Source organism: Seriola dumerili, unplaced genomic scaffold, assembly GCF_002260705.1.
Source record: "Seriola dumerili isolate Sdu_G_001 unplaced genomic scaffold, Sdu_1.0 BDQW01000121.1, whole genome shotgun sequence".
Lineage (NCBI taxonomy): Eukaryota > Metazoa > Chordata > Actinopteri > Carangiformes > Carangidae > Seriola > Seriola dumerili.
In genome coordinates this window covers 1916190-1932058 of record NW_019174376.1, presented here as the reverse complement: position 1 = coordinate 1932058, position 15869 = coordinate 1916190, and the positions used below count along the sequence as shown (strand labels likewise).

Genomic DNA, 15869 nt, shown 5'->3' with positions numbered 1-15869 from the left:
GTTGTGATCACAGCTTATAATTGAAAAAAGTTGGTTAGTTTTATAATGCTGTGTATGTTTTGTCCTTCATTTTTTTAATTTTGAAAGAGGAACATCATTATTTCATTACTAACATGGAGATAAACGGATCAACGAATACATGAAAACAAATACATAATAAAAACAACACTGTTGAAATGAAAAACATGTTCGAAAAGCCTTCCCTTTGAAATCCATGGCTTTGATGGACAATACTGTCTCTCTTTTCGCAGACAATGTGTCCCGTCTTATTTCTCTGTGACCCCAGCAGAGGGCAGGAGTGCAGGAACCTGCCGTGAAGCAGCTGTGGATCCTGTCCTGGCCCTGGCCTAGTCCAGCCCACCCTAGCCCGGCTCGGCCTGGGTTCAGCGTGGGCCGCATCGCGGTGTCTCTGGTCAGGCAGCCTGGAGCCCTTGGGCGCTGGCAAGGGGTGCGGGCGTCCGGGAGGGGCCCCCTCAAAAGCCATCTACGAGGGGCCACACCCACACGGCCATTACGGTGGAGGCTGTTCTGGGCTTCTCCCGAGGCCGCCCGCCTGCCATTTTTAGAGCAGCAACAGAGTAGACCACATGCTGTGGCTTCAGGCAAGTGGGGGGAAGGAAGGTTTCTTCTTTATTTTCAGTCAACGTGCCATTGGGCTTTGGGAGAATTTCTACATTTGCACTCCAGTTGACTCAGTCAGTGAGGAGAAATTGTTTATCTCTTAGATGAAACTGAAAAAAAAAACCCCATCTTGCTTCCTGATCTAAGTTTTTGACCCAACTTTTGTTCAGCAACAGGGAACCTTTCATTCAAGACAAATGAAATTCCACATCCCAGTACCTTTAATGCGTCTGTTTTACTTGTGTGGTTTGGGGTTTCTCCCAATCATAAAAGAATAGATGAAAGTATTAAACTTAGTTCCAAGATCTTGTGAAATATGTGAAGTTTGGTTGATTCAGTCCTGCGCAGTCTCAGTGTTTTTCAGGAGTGTGTGTGGGTGAAGCGTTGGGTGGTCTAAAGGAGAGAAGACTTGAGCTTCCTCTTGCACACATATGGTGTGGCTTGGCCTTTTTGTTTTGATTTTAGGGGTTTTAGGTTATAAGTAATAAAGTCCCCTTTAGGTACGACCTGCTTATTTTACCTACCTATAATGTCATTCTATTTCTGTATTGTATGCCCTACCCAGACCTCTCACCATTTCTGTCGGTACTTACAGCCTTTTTCCAGCTGCAGCCTGCTGCACATTCAAAATCTGAACTTTTTGCATCTTGTCAAACACCAGTTTTGACCGTTTTAAACCCTGCTTTAATCCACAACTCCTGTCTTTCTAACTTTGCTTTTGCTCGTCTTGATCCTCCTCTCTCTTCGTGATCAGTATCACCAGGAAGTCCCCACATCAGTCTCCTCTCCAAAAGAGGAAACACCAGTCAAGAACACTTCACTTCTGTTCCACACAATCACTCAATACACAGGGACATCTGATACTCTTGGTCACCCGTCTAGAACATAGAGGCGAACGCACTCTTTTGACCCACTTGAAGATAATATCCCTCTCCTGCAGTGCAATATGTCTTTCATAAATAAACGATAGTTCCCGTCCTCCAAACCACATCGTTATGGCACTAAGACATCAAATGTAAAGCTTTGAACGATCTTCTGTTAGGAGTAAAAGAGCTAAGAGAGATGGAGGCTTTGTCTTGTGAGTGGTGGACCACAGAGCTGAAGTGGATCTCATGAGGGACAGAAAAATGCTATACAGAAACGATCAGGGTCATAGTTATACTACAGGCCCTCACAATGAGCAACATGTTTGTATTTTATGAGATTCATTAAGTAAAACCTGTTTAAAAAAAATTATATTATTATTTTATATAAGGTGTGAGGACTGCTGCGTAACTGTAGTAAAAAAAAAAAAAAAAAAAAAAACGAGGAGGAAGGCTTATATAACAGAAAACACTCTACAAAACTCAGGTGGATTTAGCTCCTAAAATACAGAGAGCAATTCTGGTTATTTCAGTACAATAAGAGCATCCAGGAAGGGAGTTCATTAAATCAAGGAGAACGGAAGTTATTTTCAGGGTGAGGGGACCAGAGAAGACTGCTGGTGGCACACACACACGACACATGGAAGAGATCACACGACGCATGGAGTTGGATTTGCCGTACGAAATAAAGTAACCCAAAAAAGAAAACCTCAATTTACTCCCTTTAAAAACCCTCCCCTCTTTTTGGCAGGGCTCCGCCAAGGAGTAATGAGCTCCCACCCAAACCTCAGCACCAGCTGCTGTCAGGGTCTGGGGGCACTGACTAAACATGTATAAACCAGCAGGGTGGGGAAAGGGGAGGGTGGTGGTCTGCCTTGGGTACAGTACAGCTCAGTACCTTCTGACATGACAGTGTTCAAAGAAATCGATAAGAGTTAACAGATGAGAGGAAAAAAGCAGATAATTGATCAGTGGGATGGCAGCAAGGAAACACAAAACTGATAACTCAGATTCCTTTAAAGGCATCCAAAGACACACACACATACACACACATTTTTTAGCACAATAAGACAGAACTGCTTTCAAGGTATCCAGAGCAAGTCTCAAGTCAAGTCATTAAGCCTGAAACTGACAAGTTTGTATGAAATGTCGTCTAAAGGCAACAGTATTTAGAGCGAGCGGCATCCTCAGCGGCTAAAAAATGAAGCCAACGATCAAGTGTCAAAAACTGTAGTTCCTCAAATGGCCACTTGAAGCAAGGTTTCAAAAGTAAATCAATCCCCATAGACTCCAACGTTAAAAGCAGAACATAACATGTTTACAGCCTGATACAAAAAAAATAAAGTTTTGGTCTCTATAGTTAATTTCCCCCCTTCGCAATACTTTTATAACTGTAATTTTATCAAGGCTTAAAGATATGCATGGTCGTTTTGAGTGACACGTGGGTCAGTGTATGCTTGCCACAAACTGGCACAAAACCCCTCGGCTCCACACACATCCCACCTCTTTGCCCATTTTTGGATTAGGCAGGAGTTAGGCGTAGTCAGGCACTGCCAAGATGGTGACGGCGGGGCAGTCCGCTCTGAGCTTCAAAATCACTTCTCAGAAATCTCTGTGTGATGTTAACGAGGTTACGTCCGTCTTTATATACAATCTATGGTTTATAGCCAAGTTTGAGAGAGAATTGTGTGCATTTTTCTAACATCTGCACATCTGGCAAATCGCTGCATGCAGTACACATGTTGAACTGTCAGTTTTAGAAAGTTATGACAATTGGCCTTCAGTCGTACATGAAAAAATGCAGCCCTCTCGTTCATTCAAGGAGTCATCCCAGATGTGTAGCAAAATTCCGCCGGCAAAACAACACAGGGGTTGTCTGGCAAAAAAGTTGAACCAGGCTCAACTTCGGACATGACGCAAAATGACATGATCCTGAAAGGTGCTGCGTTGGCCGCTCAGATACATGCCTGCTCACATTTGCGGTGTCAATCTTGTAACATGAGCCAAGTATTTCTAGTGTTTACCTTGCAATCATCATGACAAAAGATAAAATAACTGCCCCCGATAATTTTCCAGAGTTGTAAAATCCTGTATAAAAGGATTATAAACTGTTGAGCAGGAATTTGAGAAGCCTTCAGATTCACAGATCTGTTCCTCCAACTGGAACTTCCTGGATTGAATTTAATGGCTCACCAGTGCCTGAAGTAGCATGCCCCCCACCAACGCAGCCCCCTGCACTGTTTTAACCCAGGGCTGTTTTCGGTCAAAACCTCCACCCAGACACTGTTTGATGATCTGAAATTCTCATTTGAAGAATACTGAGACCTTTAAGACCTTCAAGGGAAGTCCACATCAAGTCACAATCTTTCAGATCTCAACACTGACCATAATTATAACAAAAAGCTTTGCTAATAATGACTTTAACTGAAACTGAGACCAATGATACAGAGGTCAAATAATGAAGTTTTGTAGCTGGGAGATGATATATATTTCTTATTTTTCTGGAATTTTATCAAGTCCAATCAAGCTAAGTCGGAAGTCAAGAGCAAGTAAAGCCTGAAGTTGTTCAAGTGTCAAGTATACAGCACTGCCACAAGATTATATATTCTTCAACAAAGATACTGTCATCAACAAACATTATATTTTTTAAATACAAATTTCAAGATCAAATCAGTTTAATAAAAAGCCTATAGTTCATAGTTCATCCATAAATGCTTTTTATAAGTTGCAGAAGAAATTGCTTTAGATATTAATCACCCACATATTCAACCCTGCCACACTGCATGTATGTTGCCTCAACCTGCCAGTGTCCAGTCCAAAAGCGGAGAGCTCCTCCAAGTCCCTCTCATTTCACAAAGTATGTATAAAGAGATATTGAAACAGACTGTCATTGCTGTCATTGCGCCATCCTGAGCAATTGCATGCATGACGCCCGTTGGGGTCATTAGGTGGCCACAGGTCTCCTCGACAGACAGGGAGATTACAGGCCAGATGTCGGCTTGTATACAGCAAGAAGGCGGTGGACTGGGATTTGTTTGGGAGTAGACGGACTTCTGTGTTTCTGGAGCTGATACTTGCATGTAATACTCTGTATGACAAACAGCATATTCAGCATGTTACACAACATTTGCAATTCCAGAGTGGGATAATAACTCTGTCATTCTTCGAACAGTAAAAATTGTTCATAGAGGAAAACAATTAATGTCTCCCCAGTGCCAGTGGGATTATTTCTGACATGTGTGGTCACTGAGACATCACAGCGAGACGGGAACAAACTACACTTTGCTGGGGGTGGGGACGTCAGACTAAAATTATGTTGCTCTTTTGGAAACAAGATTCGAAGTCATAACAGGCGGGAAACTTTCTTTGCTTCATTTCTATTTGCATTTGCTCAAAAGTTCATGTGCAAAAAGGAAAAATCTTATAGGGAAAGGATTACTTTCTCCTCATTGCTTGCTATATGTGATCACCACCATGTCTGGTGACTGAACATGTTCTGTCCACTGGTTGAAATGCAGCCTGTTGGTGGTTGAATTACTCAAAACCACCAACATGCCCCAAAGTAGAGACAGACCACTCGAGCCGGGCAGGTCATTTTATTAAAAGCATGTTGTTGCTTTTCATGTCTGACATCAGGCTAACATCTGATGCCATAATCAGCAGCATCAGCAGCACTACAAATGGACATGATATTCACTGGTACGTTGTATAACCCACCACCCTGTCCCTCTCTCTCTCTCTCTCTCTCTCTCCCAGTCTCTCTGTCTATACGTCTCCCTCTTTCTCTCTTCTCCCCCACTTCTCTCGCTCTCTCATTTTCCGTTGACAAGCTCTCTGAATCTTTGACCACACAGCCTGGAAAAATAGCACGGAGTCATGCTGCAAGGCAAGTCTATCCCTGACCCTGATTCCCTCTCACCACATTTCCATCAGCAGCGAAGTAAAACACATCTAATCATTTCAATTTTCCCCCTCCGTCGCAGTATTATTAACATTGTTAATTTTCTGAGGGTTGCAGCCCAGAGGGGAATGTCAAGGGAAATGCATTATGGCGAGATATTCCATTGATCCACCATTATACACACTTACTTGGTTGCTGTAATGGCCTAATGATACCAAGAAGCCAATTTAAAACAAATGTAGAAAACAGAAGGCTATTCACCCCCAAAAGAAAGATGCATTAAAAAGCATGTGATGTCAATGTATAGACGGAGCCTCACAGCAAAAGAGTCCCAATGCTTTGTTTCATGCTTGTTTGTACTGCTGCTGTGCTTTTGTGTTACCACCAAGATGAATTATCTGGCAAGACTTTCACTACTATTTCAAGAAAGATGCCTGCTGGATGAACTTGCTAGTACTTAAGTGTACACAATGAAGCTGCAGGCATACAGTACTCCCAGTACTCTGCTGAGATTTTAATTTTCTTCATAGGTAAAAAAAAGAAAGAAAAAAAAGGAGAAGTGCAGCATATAAGTTGTAGTTTTATTTTATTTTACTATGCCTACTGAGATACTTATGACCTCCGTTAAGGATGTTACTGTATGTTTTCACCCATGTGTGTTTATTTGTCAGCAGGATTATGCAAAAAGTAGCAATTTGTACTGAAGTTGGTTGAGGGATATTGCATGCGCCATTTCTCTGAAGTCTGGTGTATGCTGTTTAACATTGGCATTGGTGAAGGGCTGCCTCTAGTTGGAAATGAAGACATCATGAGTTTGAAAGATTGACGACAGTGTTCAAAGTAGTAGTAGTAGAAGTAGTTTTACAAGGATAGATCTGAAACTGCAAAATCAGAAACAAAGTCATGTGAGATTACATTAATTTACTCTATTGAATGTGAGCTGCACAAAGTTTCCCAGTTTCTCACCTAACATGATTGTCCTTTGCAAAGGATGCGATTTCAACTGCTTTTACACCTCTTCACTAAAACTGCTAAAAAAAAAAAACTGCTTCACTAAAAAATAAAATAGTCCAGTATAATATAGTGCATCAATAATACAAGTATGTTTCTTAGTATAAAGATTATTAATAGGTCTTTCTATAAAACCTTTTTTTCTTAATTTAACAAAATAAACCAAACTTCCACATGAATTAGAGTTTAATGCGTGCGTAATATAAAACATGACCTTTGCTGAAGTAAAATACAGTCTAAAATTCCAATTATATTTTGAATCTGCCAAAGCATTTTTATCTATATGGTGCAGGTGAACTGTAATCTGAAAATATCTGATTAAAAAATAAGAAACATGACTGAAAATTTGACGAAACATGCAACGCCAGCTTTCTGTTTTTAACGGTTTTCAATACTTGCTATGGAAACACTGTGGGACTCCTTGAGTGTGTGATTCAATATGGGATTAGTTTCTTTTGACTTTTCATGCTTCATCATCTCTGCCCTCTGATTCCTACACTTCAAACACTTGAGCCTTGTTGGCACACACGACAATAAAGCTTGTTGTGCCATTTTAACTCTCAGCACCTGACTCCTCGGCTGTCCAGTTCTAGTAGTGACAACAACACAATGTGAACCATGTGGCATCACGGAGTAGACTCTATCTCTGCTAAGAAGACTTGGTTGTAAGCAAACAAACTGCGCACTCACTGCCATCACTTCAATCAACTCGTCACTGGGAGCGGTTTCATTTTCTATGGAGCAGAGCAACCAGAGGAAGTTTCGCCAAAGTGAAACGGCTCGACTACAACATTTGCACGGAAAAGTTGACCACTGGTGAGCATAATGGAGACAGTCTATGTTGGAGACAGTATTATTGCTTCCTGTTTCTTTCACCAAAGCGAAATATTTTCAGAAAAAAAAAAAAAGGAGAAAAATTTTGCCAGCAACAATCAAAATGCACTAGGCTATGGAATACGTTCCAATTTCTTTTTAAAAAATACAGGAATGAACATTTGTGAATACACAGAGTTAGAACTGTGTCTGTTCTTGATGGTTGTGAAATACTGTGACAGGTTGGTTCACGGTGGATCTGGTAATTGGAATATAGACTGCAAGTACAAAAAGGACTACAACAAAGTCAGTGAGAGTAATGGAGTCAATGAAATGTAATCACCTTGAATATGCACACCTACAGTACAATATATGCCTGTATACAATTTTGGCAATAAAGAACTTATTGTCTTAAGGTTTGCTTTGCTTATATCAAAGTTGAAACAGTCGCGCTTTTTAATCCAGACTTTTTGATGAAGTAATGTCAGGTAAGTGTAAAACACGTTCAAGCAGTATTGAAGATCTCGTACGAAAAAAGAAGAGGCTCCTCAGAAACAAAAAGGATTTAAATTATTAGGTCTTAAAAATGTGACAAAAATGTGACCATTTCAGTCATAGGACAGAGTTGTGTTGACAAGGGTCCAATGACAGATTTTTAAATATTTTGTCACATTTGGACATGTTTTTGTTTTTGTTTTTTTTTCCAAGACATTTTCCCCTATGATAAGGAAAATCTGAGTAAAACAAGTTCAGTCTTATCTATTTAGGCCACTCGTTAACTATCAAACACAATATATCAAGTCAAAACCAAACGACTGGCAAATCTGGTTAATTGCCAGTGCTGAAAACCTTCGGAAAGCTCAGGTCTTTACCCAGAATTCTCGGAGTGCGGCTGCCTGCACAGTGAGAAAAACATACAACACTCTTATTTGAGTCATATGTGTGTCATCAGTTGCCTTGTTGAAGCATTATCATCATAGAAATTACCATGAAGTTGAAACAAATACATATATATTTTTTGTTAATGCAGCAATCACGAACTTGGGGTAAGGCGCTAGCAACGCTACAGAAACCTGCAGCTACTAATACAAGTGATAGCTGTCATATGGACAATAACTATCCATATGAAACATATAATCAGCCCTGGGCAACATAATCGTGCCCACCCAACGCCCCGAGGTTCATCAAGCCTGCAGTGCCTACTGTACGTACCCAAAGATCTAAACCACACAGGGCAGAAAATAGTAAATACAGCAGAGAAAGCTTTTTGAAGAGGCTGTTAAGAGCTTAACGCATTCTCTAATTATAGATCTCACTTGCTCTCTTTTGAAGAGAACTGTAAATGGGCACACGCCAAAGTTTTAGATTACTACAAGTCTTATAAAAATGAGGAAAAGCAGCCCATTGCAGCCCACATCTCAGCAGTATAGGAGCTTTTTTACCTCCCCTCTCATTTCACTTAAATGTAAAACATATAAAGCATTAATGAACACTAAGAAGAAAAGGAACACTTCACTTAAAGACTTACATCAGTGACACAATATGTGTCCAATGAGAGGGGAAGGAAATGCCTCAGAAAGTGTGAAAAGATTGCCACGTATAACACATGTATCCGTGAGGATCCTGGCACGATACCGTACGCCCACAGGAGGCATTACTGATTACATTTCTTATGGATTTCAATAGATAGATACAAAGCAGGTGTTGTCATTGTTTGCCTTCTGTGACACTTTGCCCTCAGTTTGAAGTGAGGTTTATATGACTGCGAGTACAGTCCTGTTGGGAGTGTGTGACAGTGTAAACTATTGCATGTAGCAGCCTTTGTTCTTCTACTCACACCCCTTCTGGGATAAGAAAATAAAGCAATGAAGGTCAGTTGGAGAACAGACTGCCAAATATAGCCGCTGTGTTCATGTGAGGGCCAGACTCTCCAGAACGACAAGCCCTGCTCCAACCATGCCCTGTAATTGAGGAGAAAATAAGGACAGAAATTATATGTTTATTTTTGACAACAATTTTAATCTTCTGTGCTCTCCTTCAGAAAACGAGACGCCCACAAAAAGGCGCTGAGAATCCGTCTTACTCAAGACTGAAAGTTGAGTTTTTGAATTTTTCAACCAATAAATGAAATCAATAAAACGTACACGGCCGCTGAAACCTGAATGACAGTTTCAATTTCAGTCTTTTTTTTTTTTTTCCCCTCTTTCTATTGAGATTCATGTTCAGCCCATGTGCATCACACAGTTTGAGAAGAGTATTTAAAATTACTTTAAACTCAGGAAATAGCAGCACAGTTTGCTCATTAAATGCAAATTCAGCTTTCCAAACACCACAATTAGGATATATTAATGTTTTTAAATAATACTTCTCCCTGAATAAAAATGATTAAGATGTTGCTTTTTGACTTTACACTTGTATTGTGACATTGGTGTTAGAACATATGTGGACAAACCTGCTTAAAATGAATGAGCAAGAGCATATTTTTAATGTAACTGTACACAGTACTTGCTTATTTCCACTATGATGCGTATGAATATTTATTATATGTAAATTTATGCAATAAAAAAGTTCATCCACTAAAGAAGAGTATGCTTGGATGGGTTTGTCACAGTTATGTTTCTACATAAAATTAAAAGTTGAATAATTCTCCGGAGTGTTACTGCTTATAATGGATTAATGTAGAGTTATGATTTTTGTCATGATTTTAAAATACAAAAAACACAAAGTTTAACAGACAAAGAGACCACTGCCATAAGTTCACATGCAAGCAGTTTTGGGATGACACATACTTTTAAATTGGTAAGTCAGCAAAATACATATTTTCATATTTTCCTCTGAAAATATTAATACTAGACTCGAACATTAATAATGACAGAGAGATATTTGGACGATTTTGAAATACCACGTCGCAACCGTCTTTGGCAGGATTGTGTTTTGTTTTTTTGGGTTTTTTTCTTTTTGCACTTTTAAACTTTCTGTTGCAGCTCTCATCCATCATTTCTTCCTCTTTCTTGAGGAAACAATCCTGCGACTCTCTTCCCCTCGTCAATTCGCGGTATGAGTTCATTTTATTTGATGCGATAATCTCTTCTTTATTTTATTTAATGACTTGATCCTTTTCTTCTTCGCTCGTCTCTGTACTTCAGTCTCTTTAACCATCACAGTTAATGTCTAAAAAGGCAGTTAACTGCATTTAAGAATATTGGAAACAGAAAGAGAGGGTTGAAACCAGAATAATAAAATCTCGGATGGAAACCACAGACTCGGTCAGCTTCATTTTTTTGATTTATGTGGCATAGGCCGAGGCTACATGTTCTTTTGTTATTTTTCCTCTCTCAGAGGAGGCCGGGAAAGAGTTTTATAGTCCGCTTTTTTATTTACAGTTCTCCTACAGTAACGTGTCTAATACCATGAATACAATTTACAGTGTCTCTAAGTCTGTTATCTTAATGGAGAAATCCGGCTGGAGATTTTTTTTTCTGTGAGATGATGTTAAGAGTAATCTCTTGCCTCAGACTCCACTGGACTAATCCCAGTGGAAAAAATAATGCCAGTGAAATTGAAATAATGTCCACATGGTGATTGATGAGTAACCCATTCATGCGTTTATCTTGAAAAATGATTCGACACTCTCCGTTTGGGGAGGTGGGATGTCCTCTTTTCATCCACCAATCTCCGTCCGCTTTCCTCCATCTCTGGGTTTTTATTGCTTCTTAGCGAGTCTTCAAAGAGCCCGGAGCCTGTAATTAGGGGGCGGGCTCCCTGCGCCTCAAAACACTTCCCCGCGTTACTGCCCGACTTCTCCCAAAGTGTCCCGGGACTCAGAGCTGCGCTTCTCCCACTCCCCTCAGCTTCCTTAGGATTTTGTTTCTCAGGGATGGCCGCATCTATTCTGGAGGTAGGGAATGTAATTGTAAGTAGATTTGTTTTTTCTTCTTCATACTAAACCCAACTTTTATGATGTGAATATTGTAGAAATTGAAGCTAGAACTTATTATAAAGTCATGTAGTTGTATGTTGATGTGAGGAAACTGGAGTTTACTTTGAAGGTATCTGGCGTATGACAGATGATATATGAGTGACTGTAAATCTGTGTCTTAACTAGATAATGAAAATTATCATTTGCATTAATGAAGAAAGAATTTAGGTTTTCATTGCGAGTGATTTAAAGCAGTTTAAGGTTGAGCTGCTGACAGAGCTGTTCAGTACCATGAAACTTTACTGCTCACATTTTACCCTCTGCCTCTAAGTCTAAGATTTACATTTCCTCTATGTAATATTCATTCTATACCCGAGAGCGAACATAAAATTATAAAGATGATTTAACAAAACGTTATCTCACATGGCCACAAGAAGCTTTACAGTTACCAGCGGTGGATGGAAATGAAGAAGACAGCAGGGACTGTAGGAGAAGTGAAATACTTTAAAGTCAATGATGAAACTGTATCAACCTCAAAACAGAGCAAAATCAATAGGATGCAGAGGGGCTGACCCCGGGGCTTGTTGTAAGAGAGGGAGATAAACACTAACCCCTTTCGAATGGGAAGTCTGCCTGCATGGAAAGACCAAAGTTTATGTCTAAAACAGGTTTCCATTCACACTCGTTCAAAGTTATAGGCTACAACTAATAAGAGATATAGTGCGCCTAAACACAGAAAAAGTTTGATTTAAAGCATATTTATTCACCAATAGCTTAAGAATGTGATTCCAGATGAGTGATACCACGGCAGATAACGAACAACTGAGAACAACAAAGACAGTATGAACTCACTATTACATATTATAGAAGCACAGAAACTTAAGAATGTAACTATTAGTTATATCCACACGTGCAGTGAGCAGTAACAGTAGAAAGACAGACGCAACGCCTCTGATGTGTTGTGCTGGGGCGTTAGTTACCTGCCACATGGAGAAGGGAAATACTAAAGTGAGAACTACTAAAACAAAAAAAGAAACATAAATAAATTTTGTGAAGATTCTTGTATGGTGCGTTTCAGTCAGATATACCCAAGAATTCACTTCACAAGTGGAAACTGTTTTGTTTCCTAAAAGGGGCTCATGAAGACTCTGAATGTTTACAGGAAACACCACGGCACAGACAATGGTTACATCTTAATCTGTAAGAATATGAACAGGACAATGGTGAGACCGCTGTGACAAAGTGTACCATGACACACCTTCAGTGGCATAGTAACCACAAAAAAAAACATGTTTGACTAGATGTTTGTGTCTGCTATAACTGAGGCTCGGTTACAGTTAACAGTGTAGTGCTTATATACATGCGAACAGAAGGCACATTTTTCTATGTTGCTGACTGTGGAGACAGGTGGAAAAACTTAGAAATAAACAAGAATGCAAATTTAAGAATAGCTTGTAGACAGTGGTTAAAGTTAAACAAAAGAGTGAGGGAATTCCGCCTTTGCTGAGCAGAGCAGATCCTTCACAGGCATAAACATTCACTGCTTAAAATTGCCCTGACCACTTTGAAAATGGAGAGAGCAGGAAAAGCCAGCGGTGGCAGTCAGACATAAGTTTTTTATTAGAGTTGACACTGACAGAAGCAGCAGCAGCAACCAGCAGCCATTTCCTGCAGACAGACAGTCTCATTTTCTCCCATGTCTCCTCCTCCCCAGGAAGACGCACGCTATGGCTCCAGTCCTCTGGCTATGTTAACTGCTACCTGTAACAAGTTTGGCAGCACCAGCCCCGTCAGGGATTCGGCTACACCCGGTAAGACCGGCAGCACCACTCCAGTAAAGAAGCCCTACACCATGACCTCTGACCTTCAGACAGCTAAGAACGGACGGACCGCAGACGGCAGTGGCCTGGCGGACTCCTACACTGGCTCCTTCACCACAGCTGCAGGAGGAGGAGGCGGTGGCGGGCTGCTTACTCCAACTGGAAGCCCCCCTCCTTCAGCCGGAGGCTACACTACAGAATATAATCCTTTCTCCCACTCCTTCCAGACCTCTGTCTCCCAGGACCCGTCTCTTTTAGTGTCCAAGGCCCACGCTACGGCCGATTGCCTCACCAGTGTCTATACCTCACTGGACATGACACACCCTTATGGCTCCTGGTATAAAGCCGGTATCCACCCTGGCATTACTGCTGCCCCGGCTAATGCCACATCCTCCTGGTGGGACGTCCACCCCAACTCCAACTGGCTGTCAGCAACGCAGCCCCAGGCGGACGGAGGCCTCCAGGCCTCCCTGCAGCCTGTAGCACCACAGGCCTCCCTGAGCCCACAACTGCCCAGTTACAGCACCGACTTTACACCCCTCAACCCAGCACCTTACCCCTCTGTGGGACTGGGCTCCTCCTCACACCTCCTCCAGCCTTCCCAGCATATGCTGCCCCAGGACATGTACAAGCCCAAGCCTGTGCCAAGTGCAGGGCTGATTGAGAGTCCCATGGGCCTAAAGCCTGCTAGGGGATCAGGGGGCTACAGCGGAGGGGCAGCACCCACTAGATCCTCATGTGACTGCCCCAACTGCCAGGAGCTGGAGAGGCTGGGAGCCTCTGCTGCATCCCTGAGGAAGAAGCCAGTCCACAGCTGCCACATCCCAGGCTGTGGGAAGGTCTATGGCAAGGCCTCCCACCTCAAAGCCCACCTGCGCTGGCACACCGGTGAGCGGCCCTTTGTTTGCAACTGGCTGTTCTGCGGGAAGCGTTTCACCCGCTCGGACGAACTGGAGAGGCACGTGCGCACCCACACACGGGAGAAGAAGTTCACCTGTCTACTGTGCAACAAGCGTTTCACACGTAGCGACCACCTCTCAAAGCACCAGAAGACCCATGCGGATTCCGCAATGCAGGGGAAAGCTGTAGCTGTGGAGGGAGACACAGATCCTCGGAGTGAAGAGGCCGCAGAGCTCAACACCAGCGCTGTAGCCACCAATCCTGTCGCTGACCAAATCACCAACGGAGATGAGAAGACTGGCACACCTAATGGAGTGGAGAACAGCAGTGGACTGTTGGAGATCTGACTTCATTAAATCTTCCACTTAGTACTATTTGAGACATGGTGGGTTCGTTTTTATGGTGAAAAATCCATCTTTTAAATAAAAAGAAAGACAGTATTTTGTTTCAAGACATACAAAGGACACCAGATCGAGTTAAAAAAGACTTGATATGATAAATGACTGAGCATGTTGCAGGTAGCAATCACTTAATTTTCTCTGGACCACACACACAAACACACACAGAGAAAGACACACACAACATGAGCAACCCTGCAAACATATACCAATGCACACCAATGTATGCAGGCACACAGAAAGCACATGAGCAACCAAACCAGGAAGTACATGAACACAGATATAACATGCGTGTCCCATGTGCACATACACATGCACACAGATAACTATGAGCAAATGTGCAAGCATATATATAATGCATAAGCACACAAAACTAAACTAAAACACAAAACTATCTCTGCACACACATACATACACACACACACACACACACACACACACACACGCACACACAAACACATACAAGTAAACAGGCTCGTGCACACATTTTGAAGCCTCCACACATTTTCTGCCTTTAAAATGAGACAAACCACTGGGGAAATTTAATCTGCAAAAGCAGAAGGAAAAGAGCTCTGAAGCCACAAAAGGAAAGTAGTTTTAGGACGAGACTTATGGTTGGGATGATGGAGTTGATGGAGCATTGCATGCCTCGAGAAAAATCTGATTTACAGCTGTACTTTGATACTTATTCATTATTCTTGAAACAATCAAAGGATGGCCTTATTTACTGCTTCTTGTTGCCAAAGACATTTTGATGTAAAAGGTTTTGCATTTCACTTTTGTTTGCTGTTTGCTTCTTACTATGTCTAATTTAATTTCATATTTACATAAATAATCTAATTTATGTCTTAAATTATACACATGGAAGATTATCTTGCACCCTGCAGGAAATATAATGCCTGAAAAAAAAAAACGCAAGATGGTTGAAGCTGGCCAAAAAGAAATTAAAATGCATTAAATTAATACTTTTTTTCTTATTTATTAGTTAAAACGTGGAGGTTGGGGCTATGTTTTTAAAGATTTATTTATAGATCTTGAAGTTAGATGTGCGTGTAAACTATTTCTATATAATCTTTTAATTGTGAAGTCTTCCACACCTAGCAAAGTAATGATTAATAAGGGCTTCTCCTTGTTTGTACATACTATATATTTACAACAATATATAGATATTGTTAGGTGTGTTATTTTTCTACTTTTTTATGTATTTTCTACATTTTGTATCACTTCCATGATGAAAAAGATGTCTATGTTGCTTCAGTTAAAAGAAACATAAACATAAGAGCTTAATTTGTTGTTCATAATTTTGCTCACTGTGGTAGTGTCGGACTACCAGTGTTTGCTGATTTGTTGTGAAATGAGTGTATAAGATACTGTAAATAGTGATTAAGCATGAAACCTGGCACAAAGGTATACATGTTGTAAGAGTTATGGTGTGGAATCATGACAATTTTGGTGCTTTTAAAAGTAAAGAAATTTCAAATGCATTTTCTTCGCTGGTGTTATTCTTATACAAGGATATTTGAATATGTGAGCTTGACTTTAAAGTGCAAACAATGAAAAGTAGTTGTCCCCTGAGCATGAAACTCACTCTTCCACACCCTCTTCTCCTTGCTCACTGTCGTT

General features: G+C 41.0%; 1 protein-coding gene and 1 long non-coding RNA gene across 4 annotated transcripts in view; one reads left to right on the top strand and one right to left on the bottom strand.

Annotated features, from left to right (window-relative positions):
• LOC111224003 overlaps positions 1-15869 on the bottom strand; it is a 35618-nt gene that overhangs the window by 13074 nt on the left and 6675 nt on the right. Inside the window, exon 3 of one of the 2 annotated variants that reach the window (XR_002665196.1) lies at positions 11053-11101. The exons of the other annotated variant lie outside the window; for it this stretch is intronic. This is a non-coding gene — a long non-coding RNA (uncharacterized LOC111224003). Of the gene's footprint in view, positions 1-11052; positions 11102-15869 lie in introns of those variants that run through there. 2 annotated transcript variants of the gene reach the window in all.
• Positions 11008-14195, top strand: sp7 (Sp7 transcription factor). 2 transcript variants are annotated; one of them, XM_022748343.1, is made up of 2 exons: positions 11008-11107; positions 12843-14195. In XM_022748343.1, the coding sequence occupies exons 1-2, from the start codon at positions 11087-11089 to the stop codon at positions 14193-14195; spliced, it is 1374 nt and encodes a 457-aa protein (XP_022604064.1). In that variant the 5' UTR covers positions 11008-11086. The 2 variants fall into 2 exon arrangements, with proteins under 2 accessions (XP_022604064.1, XP_022604063.1); XM_022748342.1 differs by having other exon boundaries at positions 11008-11122.

Bases quoted from the DNA above. Each gene is read 5' to 3' on its own strand.
- sp7 (XM_022748342.1), top strand. From the start codon at position 11,087: ATGGCCGCATCTATTCTGGAGGTAGGGAATGTAATT. The intron at 11,123-12,842 runs GTAAGTAGATTT...CCTCCTCCCCAG, and splicing joins TGGAGGTAGGGAATGTAATT to GAAGACGCACGCTATGGCTC.